Source organism: Nomascus leucogenys, chromosome 13 (genome assembly GCF_006542625.1).
Source record: "Nomascus leucogenys isolate Asia chromosome 13, Asia_NLE_v1, whole genome shotgun sequence".
In the NCBI taxonomy this organism is placed as follows: Eukaryota; Metazoa; Chordata; class Mammalia; order Primates; family Hylobatidae; genus Nomascus; species Nomascus leucogenys.
The window spans coordinates 45101972-45120032 of NC_044393.1; the positions used below are offsets into that span (position 1 = coordinate 45101972).

An 18061-nucleotide genomic window follows, 5' to 3' on the forward strand; every position below is an offset into this window, starting at 1 on the left:
CCTCACGGCGCATGCGAGAGGTCAAAGGTCAGTCCCGCAAGTTCCGCTTCCGGTTCCGGGATCCTGTTTGTTGTCTGAAAGCTTTGTGGCTTCGGTGAGCTCTCGGAGCCAATTTCTAGCGTCCGTGCGGGGGACAGGTGTGCAGAGGTTGGCTGCTGCAGACATGGCGGCCTCCACCGCGGCCGGGAAACAGCGGATTCCCAAAGTGGCCAAGGTAGGCGATCGCGAGAGGCCTTGTAGGAGGTGGCCTAGGAAAGGGGCATCCCTCTGCCCTGGGGGTGCCCCGGGCGGGAGAGAGTATTCCCGCCGGGAAGAAGGCTCACCCTGAGAGATGGGGAGGAAGGGTCAGCTGGTGGTGGGGCGCGGGCTCTTGTCATCGCGGAGCACGACCCGCATTGGCGTGGCCTTCGTTCTGGGGTGGTTTTGCTGGGGAGAGGAGTGGGGTGGTTCAGTGAAGATTTACTGAGCCAGACTGCACTGGGCGCTGGGAAGCTACGCTCGGACGCTGGCCACAAGCAGTACTCGAAACACGAGTTTGTATATAAGGACGACCTTGCTAGATGTTACCGAGAGGCAAAGTAGAATATGCCATGGGCGTGAATAAGGGGGTCGTATGAAGGGGTCCTGAAAGTAAATTTTGCTGAGGAAATGACCTTTAAGCTGAGACTTGAAGGCTGAATAGGAGTTAGCCCAGCTGACAGCGGAGGGCGAGAGTAGAAGGCAGGAATAGTATAGTATCGTAAGTTAATTAAACAGTAGATTTACTATCTGGTATTTCCCACGATAGCTAATACTTACCAAGTGCTTAATATGTGGCAGACTTTGAAGCCTTTACAGATACCCTCCCTCCAGTCTTTCTTGAGCCCAGATGACTCTCTTGAACTGGACCTTTACATAACTATTTGTCTGACTCGCAGAAGTAATACATATAGAGCAAGTAACACTGTGTCTGGCACTTAGTGCTTATTAAATATGAGCTATCACCATTATCATCATTACTCCACACGTGGCATTAAATAACATTTTTTATAATTCAGCTACATAAACTTTTATTGGGCATCACTGGTCCAATGGAAATATAATGCACACCACATATGAAATTTTAAATTTTCTCATATCTACATTAAAAAGTAAAAACAAAGCAAAAAAGTGACATTAATTTTGATAATATATATTTTATTTGAACTAATATATCCAAAATATTATCATTTCAACATGTAATCGGTATAAAAAATGTAATGAGGTAGTTTATTCTTTTTTTCATTCTCCATCTTCAAAACCAGTGTGTATTTTACACTTACAGTCCACCTCAATTTGTACTCACCACATGTGACTCATAGCTACTATGTTGGACAGCACAGCTCTAAGCTACGTTAGACTGTAAGCTTGTAAGACCTCAAGAAGCTTACAGTCTAGTGATGAGAACTTACTGAATATTGCCTTTGACTTGAAGTGCCATGAAAAACCAAACCCAGTATACACTGGGGCATTAAATAAGTTGAAGAATTCTGTAAATGCAGGTTATAATGCTGTTAGTAAGATGTGCTACACATCTTGATATAACAAAACCTCTGGTCAGAATTTTACCTAGACGGCCTCAAAGTTTATTATTATACTCATCTAAAAGGGAAAACTTGCTATTATTTTTGCCACCTTTTTCTCTTGAGACTTTTACCCATGGCTTTGCAGTAGATACTATGAATAAGAGAGAAAACAGTATTTTTTTTCCTTTTCAGTCTCATGGAGGAATGGGAACATGTCATACAAAAAGGGCATCTTATGATAATACTAACGAAGTTCATATCCTTAAAGATGTATGTTTGTTTCTTAAGTCTTGTGTGAAGAGCATCTACTAAAAATAGAAATGTCTTCTTTCTTAAAAGGTGAAAAACAAAGCCCCGGCTGAGGTACAGATAACTGCTGAACAACTCTTAAGAGAGGCTAAAGAAAGAGAACTTGAGCTTCTTCCACCTCCACCTCAACAGAAGATCACAGATGAAGAAGAATTAAATGATTATAAACTAAGGAAAAGGAAGGTCAGTCAGTGTGGTACCTTTCAGTCCACTAATTGTTAAGAGTGTATCGGTCAGTTTGAAAAGCTCCTCATTGGTTGGATTCTGTAGGGCAAGATGAGGTTAAGTGTTTCTAGACACATGAATAATGTACTTCTGGTTACCAGATAACAGCATTTTTCTGAACTATGTAAAATATGCCATGAGTTGTCTGGTTAAAGTGTAAAGAAATTGAATCTGCATCATTTTTGGTGCGGAATCAAAATGGGCAGAAGTTTAGCAGATGGAACAACTGACAATAAGTAGGAGGGTATGTGTAGTAAGGCTGCACTGTGTTCTTCTGTCTATACTACCTTCTGTGCTAAGAATTGAGTTCTGGCTGGGCACAGTGGCCCACGCCTGTAATCCCAACACTTTGGGAGGCCGAGGCGGGCAGATCACCTGAGGTCAGGAGTTTGAGACCAGCCTAGCCAACATGGTGAAACCCCATCTCTACTAAAATACAAAAATTAGCCGGGCATGGTGGCAGGTGCCTGTAATCCCAGCTATTCGGGAGGCTGAGACATGAGAATCACAGGAACTCGGGAGGCAGAGCTGCAGTGAGCCGAGATCGTGCCACTGCACTCCAGCCTGGGCGACAGAGCAAGACTTTGTCTCAAAAAAAAAAAAAAGAAAGGAAAAGGAATCTAGGTCTGCAAAAGGACATAGAAGACTTTAGGATCTGATTTGACCTCTTCACTCTAGAATGTGGGACTGTTTTAAAGCACTAATGCTGTTATATATGAAATTCTGAGAATTACCAGAGGACTTAAAGGTAATAGTCAAAAATGTTTTTTATTAGGGGCAAGCATAGACTATTTTAAAGTATCAGTTAGTTGATTGTAACCTTCTGTAGTGGATTTCTTATTCCTCAAGGATTCCAGGATGTAATTTCTCTTAAATATGAACAAAATGAATAACCGTTTTAGTACAGGACTTAAAATAGACCAAGGGTGCTGTCATTTTTAGTCATTTGTCTTTTGACTTGACCCTTTGTGCCTTCTTCCAGACTTTTGAAGATAACATAAGAAAAAACAGGACTGTGATTAGTAACTGGATAAAATACGCACAATGGGAAGAAAGCCTAAAGGAGATTCAAAGGTAAAATTACTGAGAGTGTAGTTTTGTAAAATGAATCATTATATAATGATTCATAGGTTAACAGATACCAAAAAGAAAAGAAGAAAAAGTTAAAGCACAGGTAAAAGATGGTGCCTCGGGTAGAAATTTTCAACTTTGGTTCCATGGAACCCTAGGGTTCCCTTGAGGGCCTCAGGAGCACTGGGGTAGAATAGTCCTGGGGAGGGTGGCGGGAGAGGCTTTAGAGATAGATCTTGTCAGCTGTAGCTAAAGAAGCACAATTTCATTTGCTTTCTATATATTGAGATTTTTAAAAAAGTGTTTAGCTGAAAACCAATGGCCAAAAAAAATAAAAATTGCAATCTGGCCCTTCCTGTGGTCTAGCTTTCTGCATTCACCCCGCATGCTTCCTTCCCCTACTGTGCCTGTGTATGTGCCACTCTGAATATATCGTGTCTCCTTATTGTGAGACTTGACTGTTCTCCTTGCCTGGAATGAGCACCCCGTCCTCACCAAACTTAGTTTCCTGGTAAATTGGAACTTTCCTCAAGTTCTCATTTCTAGAATTACCTAATACTTAGCCTTTTCCACCAGACATTTTCATTTCTTCCTCTCTGCTTCCTGTGCAGATCTTGACTATAACATAAATCACATTGCATTATAATTGCATGCATGTCTTTTTATAAGACTTTGTAAGGTACTTGAGAGCATTATATCTTTTCATTTTTTTATGCCCAGAACCTGGCTCATGGTAGACACCTAATAAAACATCAGTGCATTCCAGATAGTTTGAAATAACTGCTACATGTGTTGTATGCACTACTTTTGATGCCCTGCAAATCTTGCTTCTTAAGGGCTCGATCCATCTACGAGCGTGCTTTAGATGTAGACTATCGAAATATTACACTCTGGCTGAAATACGCAGAAATGGAAATGAAGAATCGCCAAGTCAACCATGCTCGAAATATCTGGGACCGGGCCATAATAACGCTACCTCGAGTTAATCAGTTCTGGTAAGTTTCTGATCTAACAAAATAGCCTTTTATAGACTAGCAAAGTTCCGCATCTTCTGTATTTATTTTATTTACATGATGATAGTTTAACTTTACATCCTACTTTTTCTTCAAACATAAATCCTGTTTAATGTCCCATAGTCTATTAAGTCATAATCGTAATGTTCTATAGCTGTGTAATCAAAACTAAAATTTTGATTGCAATCTTTTATTCATAAGCTTCTTGTTGAACTAGGCAACTTTTAAGAAAAAAATACCTCTTTTTCCCAATGGTTCGTCCTTTTTCAGATTTATATATCAATGACAAAACATGTTCTATTTAACCTTTAAGAAAGATAAAATCTTAAATCTTCTTGCCATTCAACAATGGAAGAACTAAACCACAGCAGATATTTTCGGGTGATTTTGTTAAAGGTACAAGTACACGTACATGGAGGAAATGTTGGGAAACATTGCCGGTGCCCGGCAGGTGTTTGAGCGCTGGATGGAGTGGCAGCCTGAGGAGCAAGCCTGGCACTCTTACATCAACTTTGAGCTGAGATACAAAGAGGTGGATCGGGCCCGCACCATTTATGAGCGATATATCCTTTGGATGAGATCTGTGTGGTGCCATGATTGTCCTGGATGCTGCTGCTTCTGTAGAGATGTCTCATGATCAGGACACACAGTCATTAATGTCAGGCTCAAAGTCATTAATGTCAGGCTCAAAGTCAGGAATGCCAGTTTATCAGCTTCCGTATGTTTTGTAGGGAAAGAGATTGGTCAGAATGAAAATTTGTGATCTGGGTAACTAGTCTTTTCTAGTGAGAGTTTGGGTTTATTTTATTGTAATGCTGAAAATTAATGTTTCCTTGTGGAAAATGATATTCCTGGGGGATTGTTTTCAGGAACTCAAGGGGCTACCAAAATCGGTGATGCTTAAGTCCCTGATATAAAATGACATATTTGCATGTAACCTATGCATAGCCTCCCATATAATTTAAATAATCTCTAGATTACTTACACCTAATGCAATGTGAATGTTATGTAAATAATTATTATTCTGTATATTTTAAGGAATAATAACCAAAAAAACTACATGTTCAGTACAGAAGCACTTTTTTCTCATGAATACTTTATCTCAGGTTGGTTGAATCCACAGATATGGAACCCATGGCTGGAGGACTAACTGTACTAAGGTTCTGGCTGCCATTGCCAGTCCTGTTTTTCTAAGGTTTGTATTGGTCATTACTACCGTTACTGGAGTTCATCCAAGTTTTACTGTTTACTAGCTGTTTGGCTCCAGCGAGTCATTTAACTCCTTTGAGAGTTGGTGTCCTCTTCTTAAAAACAAGAATAAAAACACCTTTGTTGGGCTGTTGCGAAGATTAAATGATACACATGAAAGCACTTTTAGAAACTGAAGTACAGTCATTCCTCATTATTCGCAGATTCCATATTTGCAAAATCACGTTATTTGCTAAAATTTATTTGTAACTCCCAAAATCAGTAATTGTGGCACTTTCACAGTCATTTGTGGACATGCACAGAGCATGAAGTCCAACAAGGCGAGGCTCTGCCTTCAGGTCTTAACCTCATATAACCATGCCCAGAGCTTGGAGACAGGAAGGGCCAATGCCATGTAGTGCAAGGAGCTGTGGCTCTGGGGCCAGTTGGGGAGTTTGAATCCCTGTCAGTGGGGCAGCCTCAGTCCAGTCACTTAACATTTCTGAACCACTTTTCTTACAAAATAATGAAGATAGAATCTGCCAGGATGAGTTCTTTTTAGGATTTAAGATGATGATGAATGTGAGATTGTGTATATACATGTTTCGCCTAGGAGCAGTGGTTCACTACTCAATAATCAAGTGTTCACAGTGAGTAAATAGAACATAACTACCACAAATAATGAGAATCAACTTTATTATGCAGTATTAAGATCTTTTTATTTTTTTACTCTTCTTTGTTGAGGTGACAGTGTTAAGACCTTAGTTATGTCTACTAATTTTATTAGTTTGACAAAAGCTTTTATAGCACTTGCTATGTGCCCGGCAGTATTCTAAGTACTTTACAGATATTGTTGTTTAATCCTCATAACAACCTTGCAGTGTAGGAACTTCCCTATCCTACAGATGAGGGAGCTGAGGTGTGAGAGATTAAGTAGCTTGACTGGGTTCTCACAGGTGCTGATGGAAATAGAATGTGAACCTAGAAGAGCAGCTTCAGAACTGATGCTCTTAACTTCTTTGCCATATTGGAATATATTACTACTTTGGAAATTAATGATTTATTCAAGGAAAATAGATTAAAATGGCAATTCACAACTTTTCTGCTTTGACTCTAGTTAACAGTTTTCTTTTTATAGCATGCTTTTTTTCTTAATTATTAGTTCAGGTATTCATATTTTAATATAATTGGTGCCATTTATTGACCAGACCATTATTGACTGCTGACAGTGCCATGTTCTTTTGGCCAGAAACTGTGCTAAAGGCTTTACATACATTTTCTCATTTAAAGCTGGCAGTAATCCAGTGAGGTTGGCATTGTTTTTCCCTGTTTACAAATGAAACAGCTGAGACTTAGACAAGTTCAGTGACTTATCCAAGATCACACGGTTGGTAACCTAGGTTGAGATTTTTCTTTGCTTCCAAACTCGAGTTTATACCCATCACTAAAATCTTAACTAAGCACTGGAGGAAAATAGAGATGAACAGGCGTGGCCCTGCTCTCACGGAAGCCACTGTTTAGTTCTACACTTTTGTATGTGTTTTGTTCCCCTAGAGTTGTAGTTTGAATTGTTGGAGTTTCCAGGCTTTGGTATGGTTTCGGTGTTTACTTACTTACTATTTTTTTAAGCCATGCTGTTTTGCCTGGTATTTCCTTAATTCCCTTGCACTTGTCCTCGTGCACCCTGATGTTAAGAACTGGATCAAGTATGCCCGCTTTGAAGAAAAACATGCTTATTTTGCCCACGCACGGAAAGTGTATGAGAGAGCTGTGGAATTCTTTGGAGATGAACATATGGATGAGCACCTTTATGTCGCCTTTGCCAAGTTTGAAGAAAATCAGAAAGAGGTAAGTATACCTAACTTCATTATACTGTAAAACAGCTTAGCAAAGATTACATTTTGTGCATGGTGAGTTCATTTCCATTTTTTCTTACTGACATATCCCTGGAGAAGATGTTTTCAAAATACAAAAACACAACTTCTCACAGAGAACAGCATATATATGTGACTAAGCTACAGATGGGAGCTGATTATAGATTGTTTTATAACTGTCTTAATATTATTGTGCTTTGTTTGAAAATTAAGCCTTTTAGTCTGAATGCCCGTAAACTGAGAGCTAGTCTTTTAGCATCCTAAGTAAAGGACTTAACAGATAATAAATATGGGAAACAAAAAGCGTAAAGCCCTAGAACAGAAAACATTTAGAATGGAAACAGAGATTGCCCTACAAATAAGAGAGTTCTTTTTTTCCCTCGTATCTATGAAAATAGCTCAAATATTGAGAGGATGAGGCAGGAGGATCACTTGAGGCCAGGAGTTTGAGACCAGCCTGGGCAACATAGTGAGGCCCTGTCTCTAAAAAAAAATTGAGTGGGCATAGTGGCGCACACCTACAGTCCCAGCTACTTGGGAAGCTGAGGCAGGAGTATCACTTGAGCCTAGGAGTTTGAGACTACAGTGAGCTATGTTCGTGCCATTGCACTCTAGCCTGGGTGACAGAGCAAGACCCCATTTCTTTAAAAAAAGGCAGTTCAAATAATACAGAATTGAGATCCATCCAAATACAGGTTTGAGCATTCCCATTCTGAAAATCCGAAACTCAAAATGTGAAACTTGTTGAGTGCTGACGTGACATTCAAAGGAAATGTTCATTGGAACATTTCAGACTTTGAGTTTTTGGATTAGGGATGCTGAACCAGTAAGTATAATGCAGATATTCCAAAACTGGGGAAACATCCCAAACCCGAAACACTTCTGGTACCAAATGTTTCAGACAAGAGATACTCAACCTATATAAGGTCTTGCACAGACCATTATAGGGAGTTCAGATTCTGTTCGGGCCAGTGGGAAGCAGTGAAAGGTTTTAAGCAGGACAGTGATTGGATATGATTTATATTTTAAAGAGAGCCTCTGGCTAATTCACGGAGAATATACGGGGGTGGATGGCAAAAGTGGAACCAGGGGAGACCAGTGGGGAGGCTTTTGAAGTGGGCCAGGTGAACAGTGGAGCTTGATGGCTGGGGGCTGGGGAGAAGCGAATGGCTGTGTGGAAGAGATTGAAATGGCAGGGCATGTTGCAAGAGTGAATATGGAGAATGAGGAAAAAACAGGAATTGAGGATCACCTGAAGGTTTTGGCTTGAGCAAGTATGTGACTGTAAGTTACGCTTTGCCTACTAAAATTGGGAAGATGGGGAGATTCCCAGGTTGAGTGGGGAGGAAACAGAAGCTCTGTTTTGGACCTGTTTGAGATGTGCAGTAGACATCCAATTGGCAGTGTTAGGTAGACAGTATTAAATGTGGAGCTCAAAGCAGAGTACCAGTCCATCCGGACAGAGATAGCTTCACAAGAGGGAGAAAAGCATCTTACTCTGGATATTATGAGGCCTCAAAATCTAACTTATAAGTAATATTTTGTTATATTTACTCTCCTAGTTGTGACTGGCATGAGAATATTGTGTTATAGAAGGTAATCATCCTGTCTGCATTTAGTTTGAAAGGGTACGAGTGATTTACAAGTATGCCCTGGACAGAATTTCAAAACAAGATGCCCAAGAACTCTTTAAAAATTATACCATCTTTGAGAAGAAGTTTGGTGATAGGCGGGGTATTGAAGATATCATTGTGAGCAAACGGAGATTCCAGTACGAAGAAGAAGTGAAGGTGAGCACTGGTGTGGATGGTCAACTCTGCAGATAACCCAAGATGTGCTCATCAATACTAGCAACACTAAAATGAATAATAGCAAGTTAGCACTACCAGTGATTACTCTCGTGATGATGTGCCTGTGATCCAATTGGCAGCTATTTCAGACAAGTAGGAATAAGCAAGGCTGATAGAAAAGGCAAGCAAACAACACTTGGATTTGCTCTGCCACTTATATGTTGCAAGTCGTTTTGTTGATTGTTGACCGTATGTAGAACTGGAGCAAAAGAAATGTGGAATCCGTTCGAGCTCATTGTTGGAAGAAGGTAGAAGAGTCAGAGATTGGTCCAAAAACCTGTTTTGCACATCATCTTTGAGCTTAACTGCCTGAACGAAAGATGTATGCTAGACAGGGTTCCATTGGCATCTCTTTTTCTGTAATGTACTATTTTGATTTCAATTCAAAGAGAGTATCATTTTCCTTCAGTATTCTGTTGTGTATTTAAAAATACTCTTCCTTAGTCAAGTCAATTAAGATACCTCCAAGCAAAGGACTAAGTCTGTTATTAAATGTGGTAGGTTAGCAAGATATGTTAAAGATGAATTACTATTAATTGGAAAGGCAAGTTTAACAATTGTGAGCATGATATAATTATTGTTATAGACATAATGATACATAGTCACATAGTTAAGTAAATGCATTGGCAAGAATAGGCATCTAATTATTGACTATCTTGAGAGTGATGGCTATAGATGAAGGAGTCCTTGCTGTGGGACACCTGGCCAGTAATCTATCCTCTATATTCCTGTTTCTTTTCTATTTATGCAATCTCAGGGATGGTGTTTTTAAAATGAGAGAACATGTAAAATTTAGAAGAAAAGGTGCTAAAATACAGAAAGTCAGCCTGATGCCTTTTTTCAGCTCACTTAACCTGGCAAGTGCAGCTCTTGGTTTTGTTTTTTATTAAACTGGTTGTCTTTCTAGGCGAATCCACACAATTATGATGCATGGTTTGATTACTTGCGTTTGGTAGAAAGTGACGCAGAAGCTGAAGCTGTGAGAGAAGTCTATGAAAGGGCCATTGCCAATGTCCCACCCATTCAGGAGAAGAGGCACTGGAAGCGCTACATTTATCTTTGGATCAACTATGCACTTTATGAAGAATTGGAGGCAAAGGTGACAAAACAGAATTATGTGTCAGCTGATAATGGTTTCCTCTCTTCTGTATTCACAGCTCGCCTATTGTGGGTATTTATAATTCTTGAAACAAGGAAATTTAGTTTTAAATTTTTATAGTCTTCTGTTCATCCATACAGTTATGTATTCGCTCTGCAACATTTTAAACTCTCTGTGCTTGTTGTGGCCACACGTGAGGAGCTTTTTAAATTTTGGTTTGATTTTTACTTGAGGCACAACAAGATATCACTTGGAACTTTAAAGAGAACAGTGAACCAGGTCCTTAATTTAATTAAATATAGTTTCCTGGATTTGCTCATTAATAGGAGTAATTATGGCTAGATTATGCATTTTTGCTTTCAGCAAAAATCAAGTGGCATTTTCAGAAATCATTTGTATTAACCTTCTGGGTTTGATCTGAGACTGAAACATCTTTGTTTCTTTCTGCCATCAGGCAAAAAGTCTCTGCAAAGAAGGGCTTAGAGTTTGGTGGCTGTCTTGTTGGTGATTCTTAAACTGAAGTGTCATGGCCGTTCATACTTTAGATCATAAATCGGGGTTTACAAGTAACAACTTGTGAAACTTGCTCAGTTTTGGGGGTGTACATTTTTACCAGTATCAGTAAAATTAGTAACTAGTAAAATGAGGGTTAGCAGCAGACTTCAATATTTTGTGAAAATTTCTTATCCTAATACAGGATCCTGAGAGGACAAGACAGGTGTATCAAGCCTCTTTGGAATTAATTCCTCACAAAAAGGTATGTTTGCTCTAAAGTGTTCCATTTCAAACAGGTCAGAATCCTCTTCTGTTACTTGTGAAGTAATTCAGTGAAATAATATGATTGATAAAATGCTTCCCTGTCCCACCATGGACAACATAAATAAGACTGAGATATGCTCCTTGCCTCTGAAAACAGCTCACAGTCTAGGTTGGAGGACAACCTGCATTGACAAACAAATAATGTAAATTCAGAGAAGGCTAGGTAATGTGAATAGTCGTGAGTGGAAGGAGAAAGACATCCATGCAGAGAGCACACAACATGTGCGGGGGACAGAGAGGCGGGTTTGTTGGTAACAGTTTGAGTGTGTGCATGCACAGATCGATGTGCCCCTTGTGTAGATGGTTGAGATGTTACCTCTGCGTTGTTTCCCAGCATGAGAAACAAAACGTGTTTCCTTCTGTAGAAGTGTTGACGGAGTTACTTTTCAGAATAGAGGTAGGACATTCTGCCCATATACAAGCATGCCTACAAAACAAAGTCTGTTCTGAGCAGAGGCTACCATGCCATGCAGTACAGTACAGTATCTGGATCATGGTTCTCAGGAGAGGCTACCATGCCATGCAGTACAATATAGTATCTGGATCATGGTATGTGGGTTTCTAACTTTTGTGAAATGAATGTGGTCTTTGCTTGTAAATAAGCAGAGTACATTCCTCTTACTCTGAAGTTTTAGAGAAATCTAATTACCAATGGCTTTGGTTAATTTAAACTTACTTTAATTCAATTTAATTTAGATGAGACTTTTAAGCTAGATATTTTTGTGCTTTTGTTTTCTAGTTCACATTTGCCAAAATGTGGATACTGTATGCACAGTTTGAAATACGACAGAAGAATCTGTCATTAGCCAGAAGAGCATTGGTAAGTAAAGAAAGGATCAAGATGTCTCATTGAGTTCTATGAGAAAGAAATTAAAATCTTGGTGCTTGGAAGTTGTACAATTCCTACTTTAAAGAGTGACAGAAGTATTATACCTTTATAGCCTGGGACATGTTAGAAAACATGTGTCCTCTGTAAAAACACTGACTAATAATGCCTAAATTATTCTTATTACCTGGGGCAAATTAACATTCTGTTTCAATATTGGAAACTTCTATAGCTACCAGTTACTAAATCTTTCCACAGACTAGAATTAGTAATCTGATCCTTTGCAAACTTTTTGGTGTATTAAATGCACTTTTAATTGTTCTACTTTTTTTTTTTCTTTTTTTTTTTTGTTTGGTTTTTTTTTGAGACAGGGTCTCACTCTGTTCCCCAAGCTGGAATGCAGTGGCGCAATCTTGGCTCACTGCAACCTCTGCCTCCTGGGCTGAAATGATCCTCCCCCGTTGGCCTCTCAGAATGCTAGGATTACAGGCATGAGCCACCATGCCTTGGCCTTTTTATCTATAGGAGGTTTTATGCGTCTGACATCCCTATTCCCTAGGAGATCCTGAGAAACTTTCAAATCTTATTTTATTTAGTTGCCCAAACAATTCTGGAACACTGCCTCTTGCTGAATAAATTAGAGGAGTTTCCTTCAGCCTTTTGTCAAGAACCAGTAAACACTGTGATACCACAGAGGGAAAGAATGGTAGGCCATGCTGACTTTGCAAGATTCTTCCTCAGCAGAGAACAGCCTCTAGGTCAGTGCAATAACTGCACAAATTGAATCCACTACAGTATCACAGTGGTCTGGTTATTTTATTTTCCAGGGAACTTCCATAGGCAAGTGTCCAAAGAACAAATTATTTAAAGTTTACATAGAATTGGAGCTACAGCTTCGAGAATTTGACAGATGCCGGAAGCTTTATGAAAAGTTCCTGGAATTTGGACCTGAAAATTGTACCTCATGGATTAAATTCGCTGAATTAGAGACAATCCTTGGTGATATTGACAGAGCACGGGCAATCTATGAATTAGCCATCAGTCAGCCACGTTTAGACATGCCAGAGGTGAGCATCTCAAGTCAAATATAACTTTGTTTGAGATACGTGTTTAGTCTTACTTTAGATGACCATCTAAATATGGGTGTATTTTAGAGTATAAAGATGATCTAACTAACTTAGTCTCTTCTACTCAGATTAGGCTTGTATGTGGAAAGGTGGCTGTGGGGGACAGGGGAAGTAGCCCTCTCATTAGATACCAGAGCAGCAGACATCCAGGATGATGCCCAGGATGAACTGGGATATCATGGGGGTGGGTGACGCCCCTTCTCCAGCAGGGAAGCCTAAAGGGACTGGGGAAGAGGCCAGGCAAGGAAGCAGCCAGCAGGCTGGCCCACCCGGAGAACGAGGGGGATGGAGGTAGGAACTGCACATCCCTGTATTCTCTAAACCAGGATGTCCTTGCAACTTCTGTTGTCAGTGTCCTGAAAGTCCCCGCTTGCCTTCAGTAGTTAAGCTTGACCCACAAGGTAGCACCAAACCACAGCTAGGAATGATTTGAATCTCAGAGGAGCCGTGGAACTCACCCAGCTGTTTTGTTAATCTCATGCCCTAACATGACCCCACATTTAATGGTTTGGCACCCCAGTTGCATTAAGGCGGGGCTTTGGGTATCACCGAGTTCGTCAGTTGTCCTCGGCTCCTCCACCAGACTGCCAGCTCTCAGGTGTCCAGGCCACAGTTTATTCATCCTTATGCCCTGCCAGGCTGCACCGAGCCAGTGCGCACCTGTTCAGTGAATGCTTGTTGCACTGAACTCTCATAATAACAAGGAATGTACAGTAGAGGTAAGAACATGCATACTGGCTAACCTGGGCCTATTTTCTCTCCGGATGCTCAATTGCATGTGGCTGAAATATGAAGAGTACCTGGGAGATGCTTGGCAAGTTTCTCAGCTCTTGATAAGTCAAGCATTTGAAAAACTTCCAAAGAGAATCTCTAAGACTGAATCCAAGGCCCTTTTTTTGTAATCTGGAATTCTAGCTAAGTTCTGGCCAGCTTATAGATAACAGTGTTATTTATCTTATCCACGTGTTCTTTAGTTGCTCAGTAAAAATCCTATGTTCCTAGATATAGGTTAGAGTGATACTTAAGCTGTGCTTTGGATGGGGCCATGCTGCTTTGTAAATATCAAGACTGACCCATTTACTTGTCTTCCTTAGGTGCTTTGGAAATCATATATTGATTTTGAAATTGAGCAGGAAGAAACGGAAAGAACACGAAACCTTTACCGGCGGTTGCTTCAACGGACACAGCATGTCAAGGTATTCTTGCTTTGTAGATGATCTTTCATTTTGCTTGAATCAGCAGTCCTGAAGAAAATACTATATTTCTGTATTTTAAGTGTTTGGTTTTTTTTTTTTTTTTTTTTAATGACTTCCTTACTTTTCAAGAGAAATGTGAGTCTCAGAGGACTTTGGAACGTTGAGTTTACACCAGGTCATTGTTTATGCTGCATGTGAATAGCTTGGGTATCACAAGATTGAAAAAAGTTAAACTCTTTTTTTTTTTTTTTTTTGAGACGGAGTCTCGCTGTGTCGCTAGGCTGGAGTGCAGTGGCGTGATCTCGGCTCACTGCAACCTCCGCCTCCCAGGTTCAAGCAATTCTCCTGCCTCAGCCTCCAGAGTAGCTGGGACTAGAGGCACACACCATCATGCCCAGGCTAATTTTTCTATTTTTAGTAGAGATGGGGTTCCACCTGTTGGCCAGGATGGTCTCGATCTCTTGACCTCATGATCTGCCCGCCTCAGCCTCCCAAAGTGCCTGGATTACAGGTGTGAGCCACTGCACCCTGCCAAGTTAAACTCTTTTCAAGAGTTTAAGACTATGTCAGACATTTAATTGTAGAATGTAGAATCAAATATTTTCAGTGTTTATATTGAAGCATATATTCATTGTTTTCATCTGTGAAACATTAGTGACGAACACATTACTTTCTGATGTCATTAACTGGGAATTTGCTTTATTATTACTACATTATTGTCTTCTAGTGACATGGTTAGTTTGGTTCAATAATAACTTTTTTTAAAGGTATGGATCAGCTTTGCTCAGTTTGAGTTGTCTTCAGGAAAAGAAGGAAGTTTGACTAAATGCAGACAAATTTATGAAGAAGCTAACAAAACCATGCGAAACTGTGAAGAAAAGGAAGAGAGACTTATGCTGCTGGAATCTTGGCGAAGTTTTGAAGAAGAATTTGGAACAGCTTCAGATAAGGAGAGAGTAGACAAACTCATGCCAGAGAAAGTCAAGAAGAGAAGAAAGGTCCAGACTGACGATGGGGTAAGAACTCTGCCCTGGGACTGTTCATCTCACGTCACATGAGTAGAAACACATCTGACTTTGAAATGTGGACTTTTAAGTGGCATATGTACAATCTTAGAATGGAAGCAGACCACCTGGAGTCGAGGAGATGGTTGCAATCTGGCCGTTATGGAAACATGGGGTAGAACATACGGTCCAGTCAGAGGTGGAGAATGGGAAGGGGTTGGCAAAGGTGTTTTGGTGATGGTTGAGTCTGGGAACTTCATGAAGTGTGATATTTTTAGAGCATTTAATAGGAAGTCAGTGTGGAGGAAGACAGAACTGAACTTTCAGATAGGAGCCTATCCAGAGAAGGCTTGTAGGCGATAAGGAGTTTGGTGGGAGTCAGTGAAGGCTGTTTTGCATAAAATGACGTGACCAGATTGCTGGCATCTCATACTGGCAGATTCAAGGGGCTTAGATTGGAGAAAGAAGACCCATCAGGAAGCAGTTTTTATAAGCTGAGCAAGACATGGAAGCTGGAACTAGAACAGGGCCACAGGGCCTGTTAGAACAATATTTGGGAAGTGAAATCAGTGATAGGTGAAGATGGGAGGGTAGGGAGTTGGAATAATAATGCACAGATGTATGGCTTTTGCCATATATACACCAGTAGGGTGAATATTATGTAAAAATCGTTAAACATTTTCTTAAATGTAAGACTGCACAATGTAGTTGGAGACACTGAACATCTTGGTTGGCTATAGAGGAGCTGTGCTTAGATTTTTAGAATTTTTTTCTACCAGTTTAGTTCTCACTGAGCTACAGTTGCTGCTTACTCACTCCCAGTCTTTCAGACCCAGCCCTTGTTCTTTCTGTAGTAGACTTTGATGTTATTTTGTAAAATGGAGGTAATCCTCCGGATTTCCAGGAAAAATTCTTCACTCTGATATGTGAGTATATCACCCACATGTTTGCTTTTCATTTTTTTATTTCCGTAGTCTGATGCAGGCTGGGAAGAATACTTTGATTACATCTTTCCAGAAGATGCTGCCAACCAACCTAACCTCAAACTCCTGGCCATGGCCAAACTGTGGAAGAAACAGCAGCAGGAAAAGGAGGATGCTGAGCACCATCCAGATGAGGACGTTGATGAGAGTGAATCCTGATCTTTTTTTCTTATTGACAAATGTTTTGTTATTTTTATAAATTAATTGTTTGGAACTCTTGTGACTCCTGGAAGTTCTTATATATTTCATCAGTAAGAAATTGATTGGTATCTTTGATGGCTACTTTTTAAGTTATTTTTTAAATGCTCTTGGGCTAGCTAGGGGTGGGGATTGCAAGTAAAGGACTTTTTTAACTGCTGGATTTCTTTTTCCAACTGAGTCCAAACTTCTCTAATGTCTGTCCACATCTTGCATTAGGAAATGTAATTAAGGTAACATTCTGCGGTAACTTTTCATGTCATAACCATAAAGATAGTTTATGCATTCATCTGAAATGTGTAACTTTTTCATGTCTTCAGAGTCACAGACTTGAGTTCATTTCCCAGCTCTGTCACTCGTGATTATATAACTTAATTTTCATTGTCCTCATTCACAAAATGGGCCAATAGTTTGACAACTCATTTTGAAGATTACATTATAAAAGGAATATACCTGGTGGGTACATAGTAAGTGCTCAGTAAAGTGTTCTAAGCCACTTTTAAAAACGGTTTCATTCCTTGTAGAATTAAATGCGAGTGGATTAATTTACCTTACCTTCTTACTAGTGGCCAGTTATATTAAGTGCTTTTTAGAACAACACTTGGAAAATATTTTTTTTTTTTTTTTTTGAGACGGAGTCTCACTGTGTCGCCCAGGCTGGAGTGCAGTGGCGCAATCTCGGCTCATTGCAAGCTCCGCCTCCCGGGTTCACGCCATTCTCCTGCCTCAGCCTCTCCGAGTAGCTGGGACTACAGGCGCCCGCCACCACGCCCGGCTAATTTTTTTTTGTATTTTTAGTAGAGACGGGGTTTCACCGTGGTCTCGATCTCCTGACCTCGTGATCCGCCCGCCTCGGCCTCCCAAAGTGCTGGGATTACAAGCGTGAGCCACCGCGCCCGGCCTAACCCTTGGAAAATAATCTGCAGTGATTTCTGAACAAGGTTCAGAAAACATTGTTTACCAAGAATAATTTAGTCTAATTCAAGTTAGGCGCTCGTCAGTTCTCCAGAGTGGTTGAGTTTGTAATAGAGTTTGTAATAGCTTGTTTAAAGAATAATGGCTTGTGCACATGTGTGCTATGAAAAATGATGTCCCATGTTCACATAAATTTGGGAAATTCTGGACTAAGACTTAAGTCTCATTAATCAAATCTCTTTACAGTTAGGCTTCTGCACATTATGTATCTCCAGTAGCAATGTTGCCATATTATTTCCCAAACTTAGTGGACACTGGAGTCATTTCTACCTAGAGTACCAGTAAACATCTCCCAGTGTGCTGTAGTAGAAAATGTCTGCTACTCACTGCTGACATGTTAAACTTACTCTTGGTTTAGAGCATGTGTAGAAACATCTAAGGTAGCTCTATGCTAAATAATGAAGAGTAGCACAAGAATGAATATATTTGCTGATACGTTGCCCACATTCTCAAGCAAAAATTTGACTGCACTAACCGATCTGAGAGTTTTCCTTTAACCTGGACTGTTTCTCAAGCACATTTTTTCTTTGTTCACTGCCCAAGGACTAGAACTATTTTTTAAGGTTGTTTTCCCCTAAAAGGACCTTTAGTAAGCAAATTTATTATTAAATGTGCACGTCTTATTCACCCAAGGGAATAAAAGCTACTTCGTAATGTTACTGAATTTTATCTTGAAAATAACATACAGTGTTTGAGGACAGAAGAAAATAGGACTGTTGAGATAAAATCTGTTTTCAGCCTGACTGCTTTAGTCACTGGA

At 40.0% G+C, this 18061-nt stretch overlaps 1 protein-coding gene across 1 annotated transcript; it reads left to right on the forward strand.

Annotated features, from left to right (window-relative positions):
* The first annotated feature begins 16 nt into the window (after window positions 1-16).
* On the forward strand, window positions 17-16832 carry CRNKL1 (crooked neck pre-mRNA splicing factor 1). The gene is made up of 14 exons (XM_030826706.1): window positions 17-214; window positions 1884-2036; window positions 3061-3152; window positions 3986-4144; window positions 4559-4725; window positions 7020-7198; window positions 8844-9014; window positions 9982-10173; window positions 10871-10930; window positions 11732-11812; window positions 12646-12885; window positions 14040-14141; window positions 14909-15157; window positions 16120-16832. The coding sequence occupies exons 1-14, from the start codon at window positions 164-166 to the stop codon at window positions 16285-16287; spliced, it is 2064 nt and encodes a 687-aa protein (XP_030682566.1). The 5' UTR covers window positions 17-163; the 3' UTR covers window positions 16288-16832.
* The last annotated feature ends 1229 nt before the right edge of the window (window positions 16833-18061 follow it).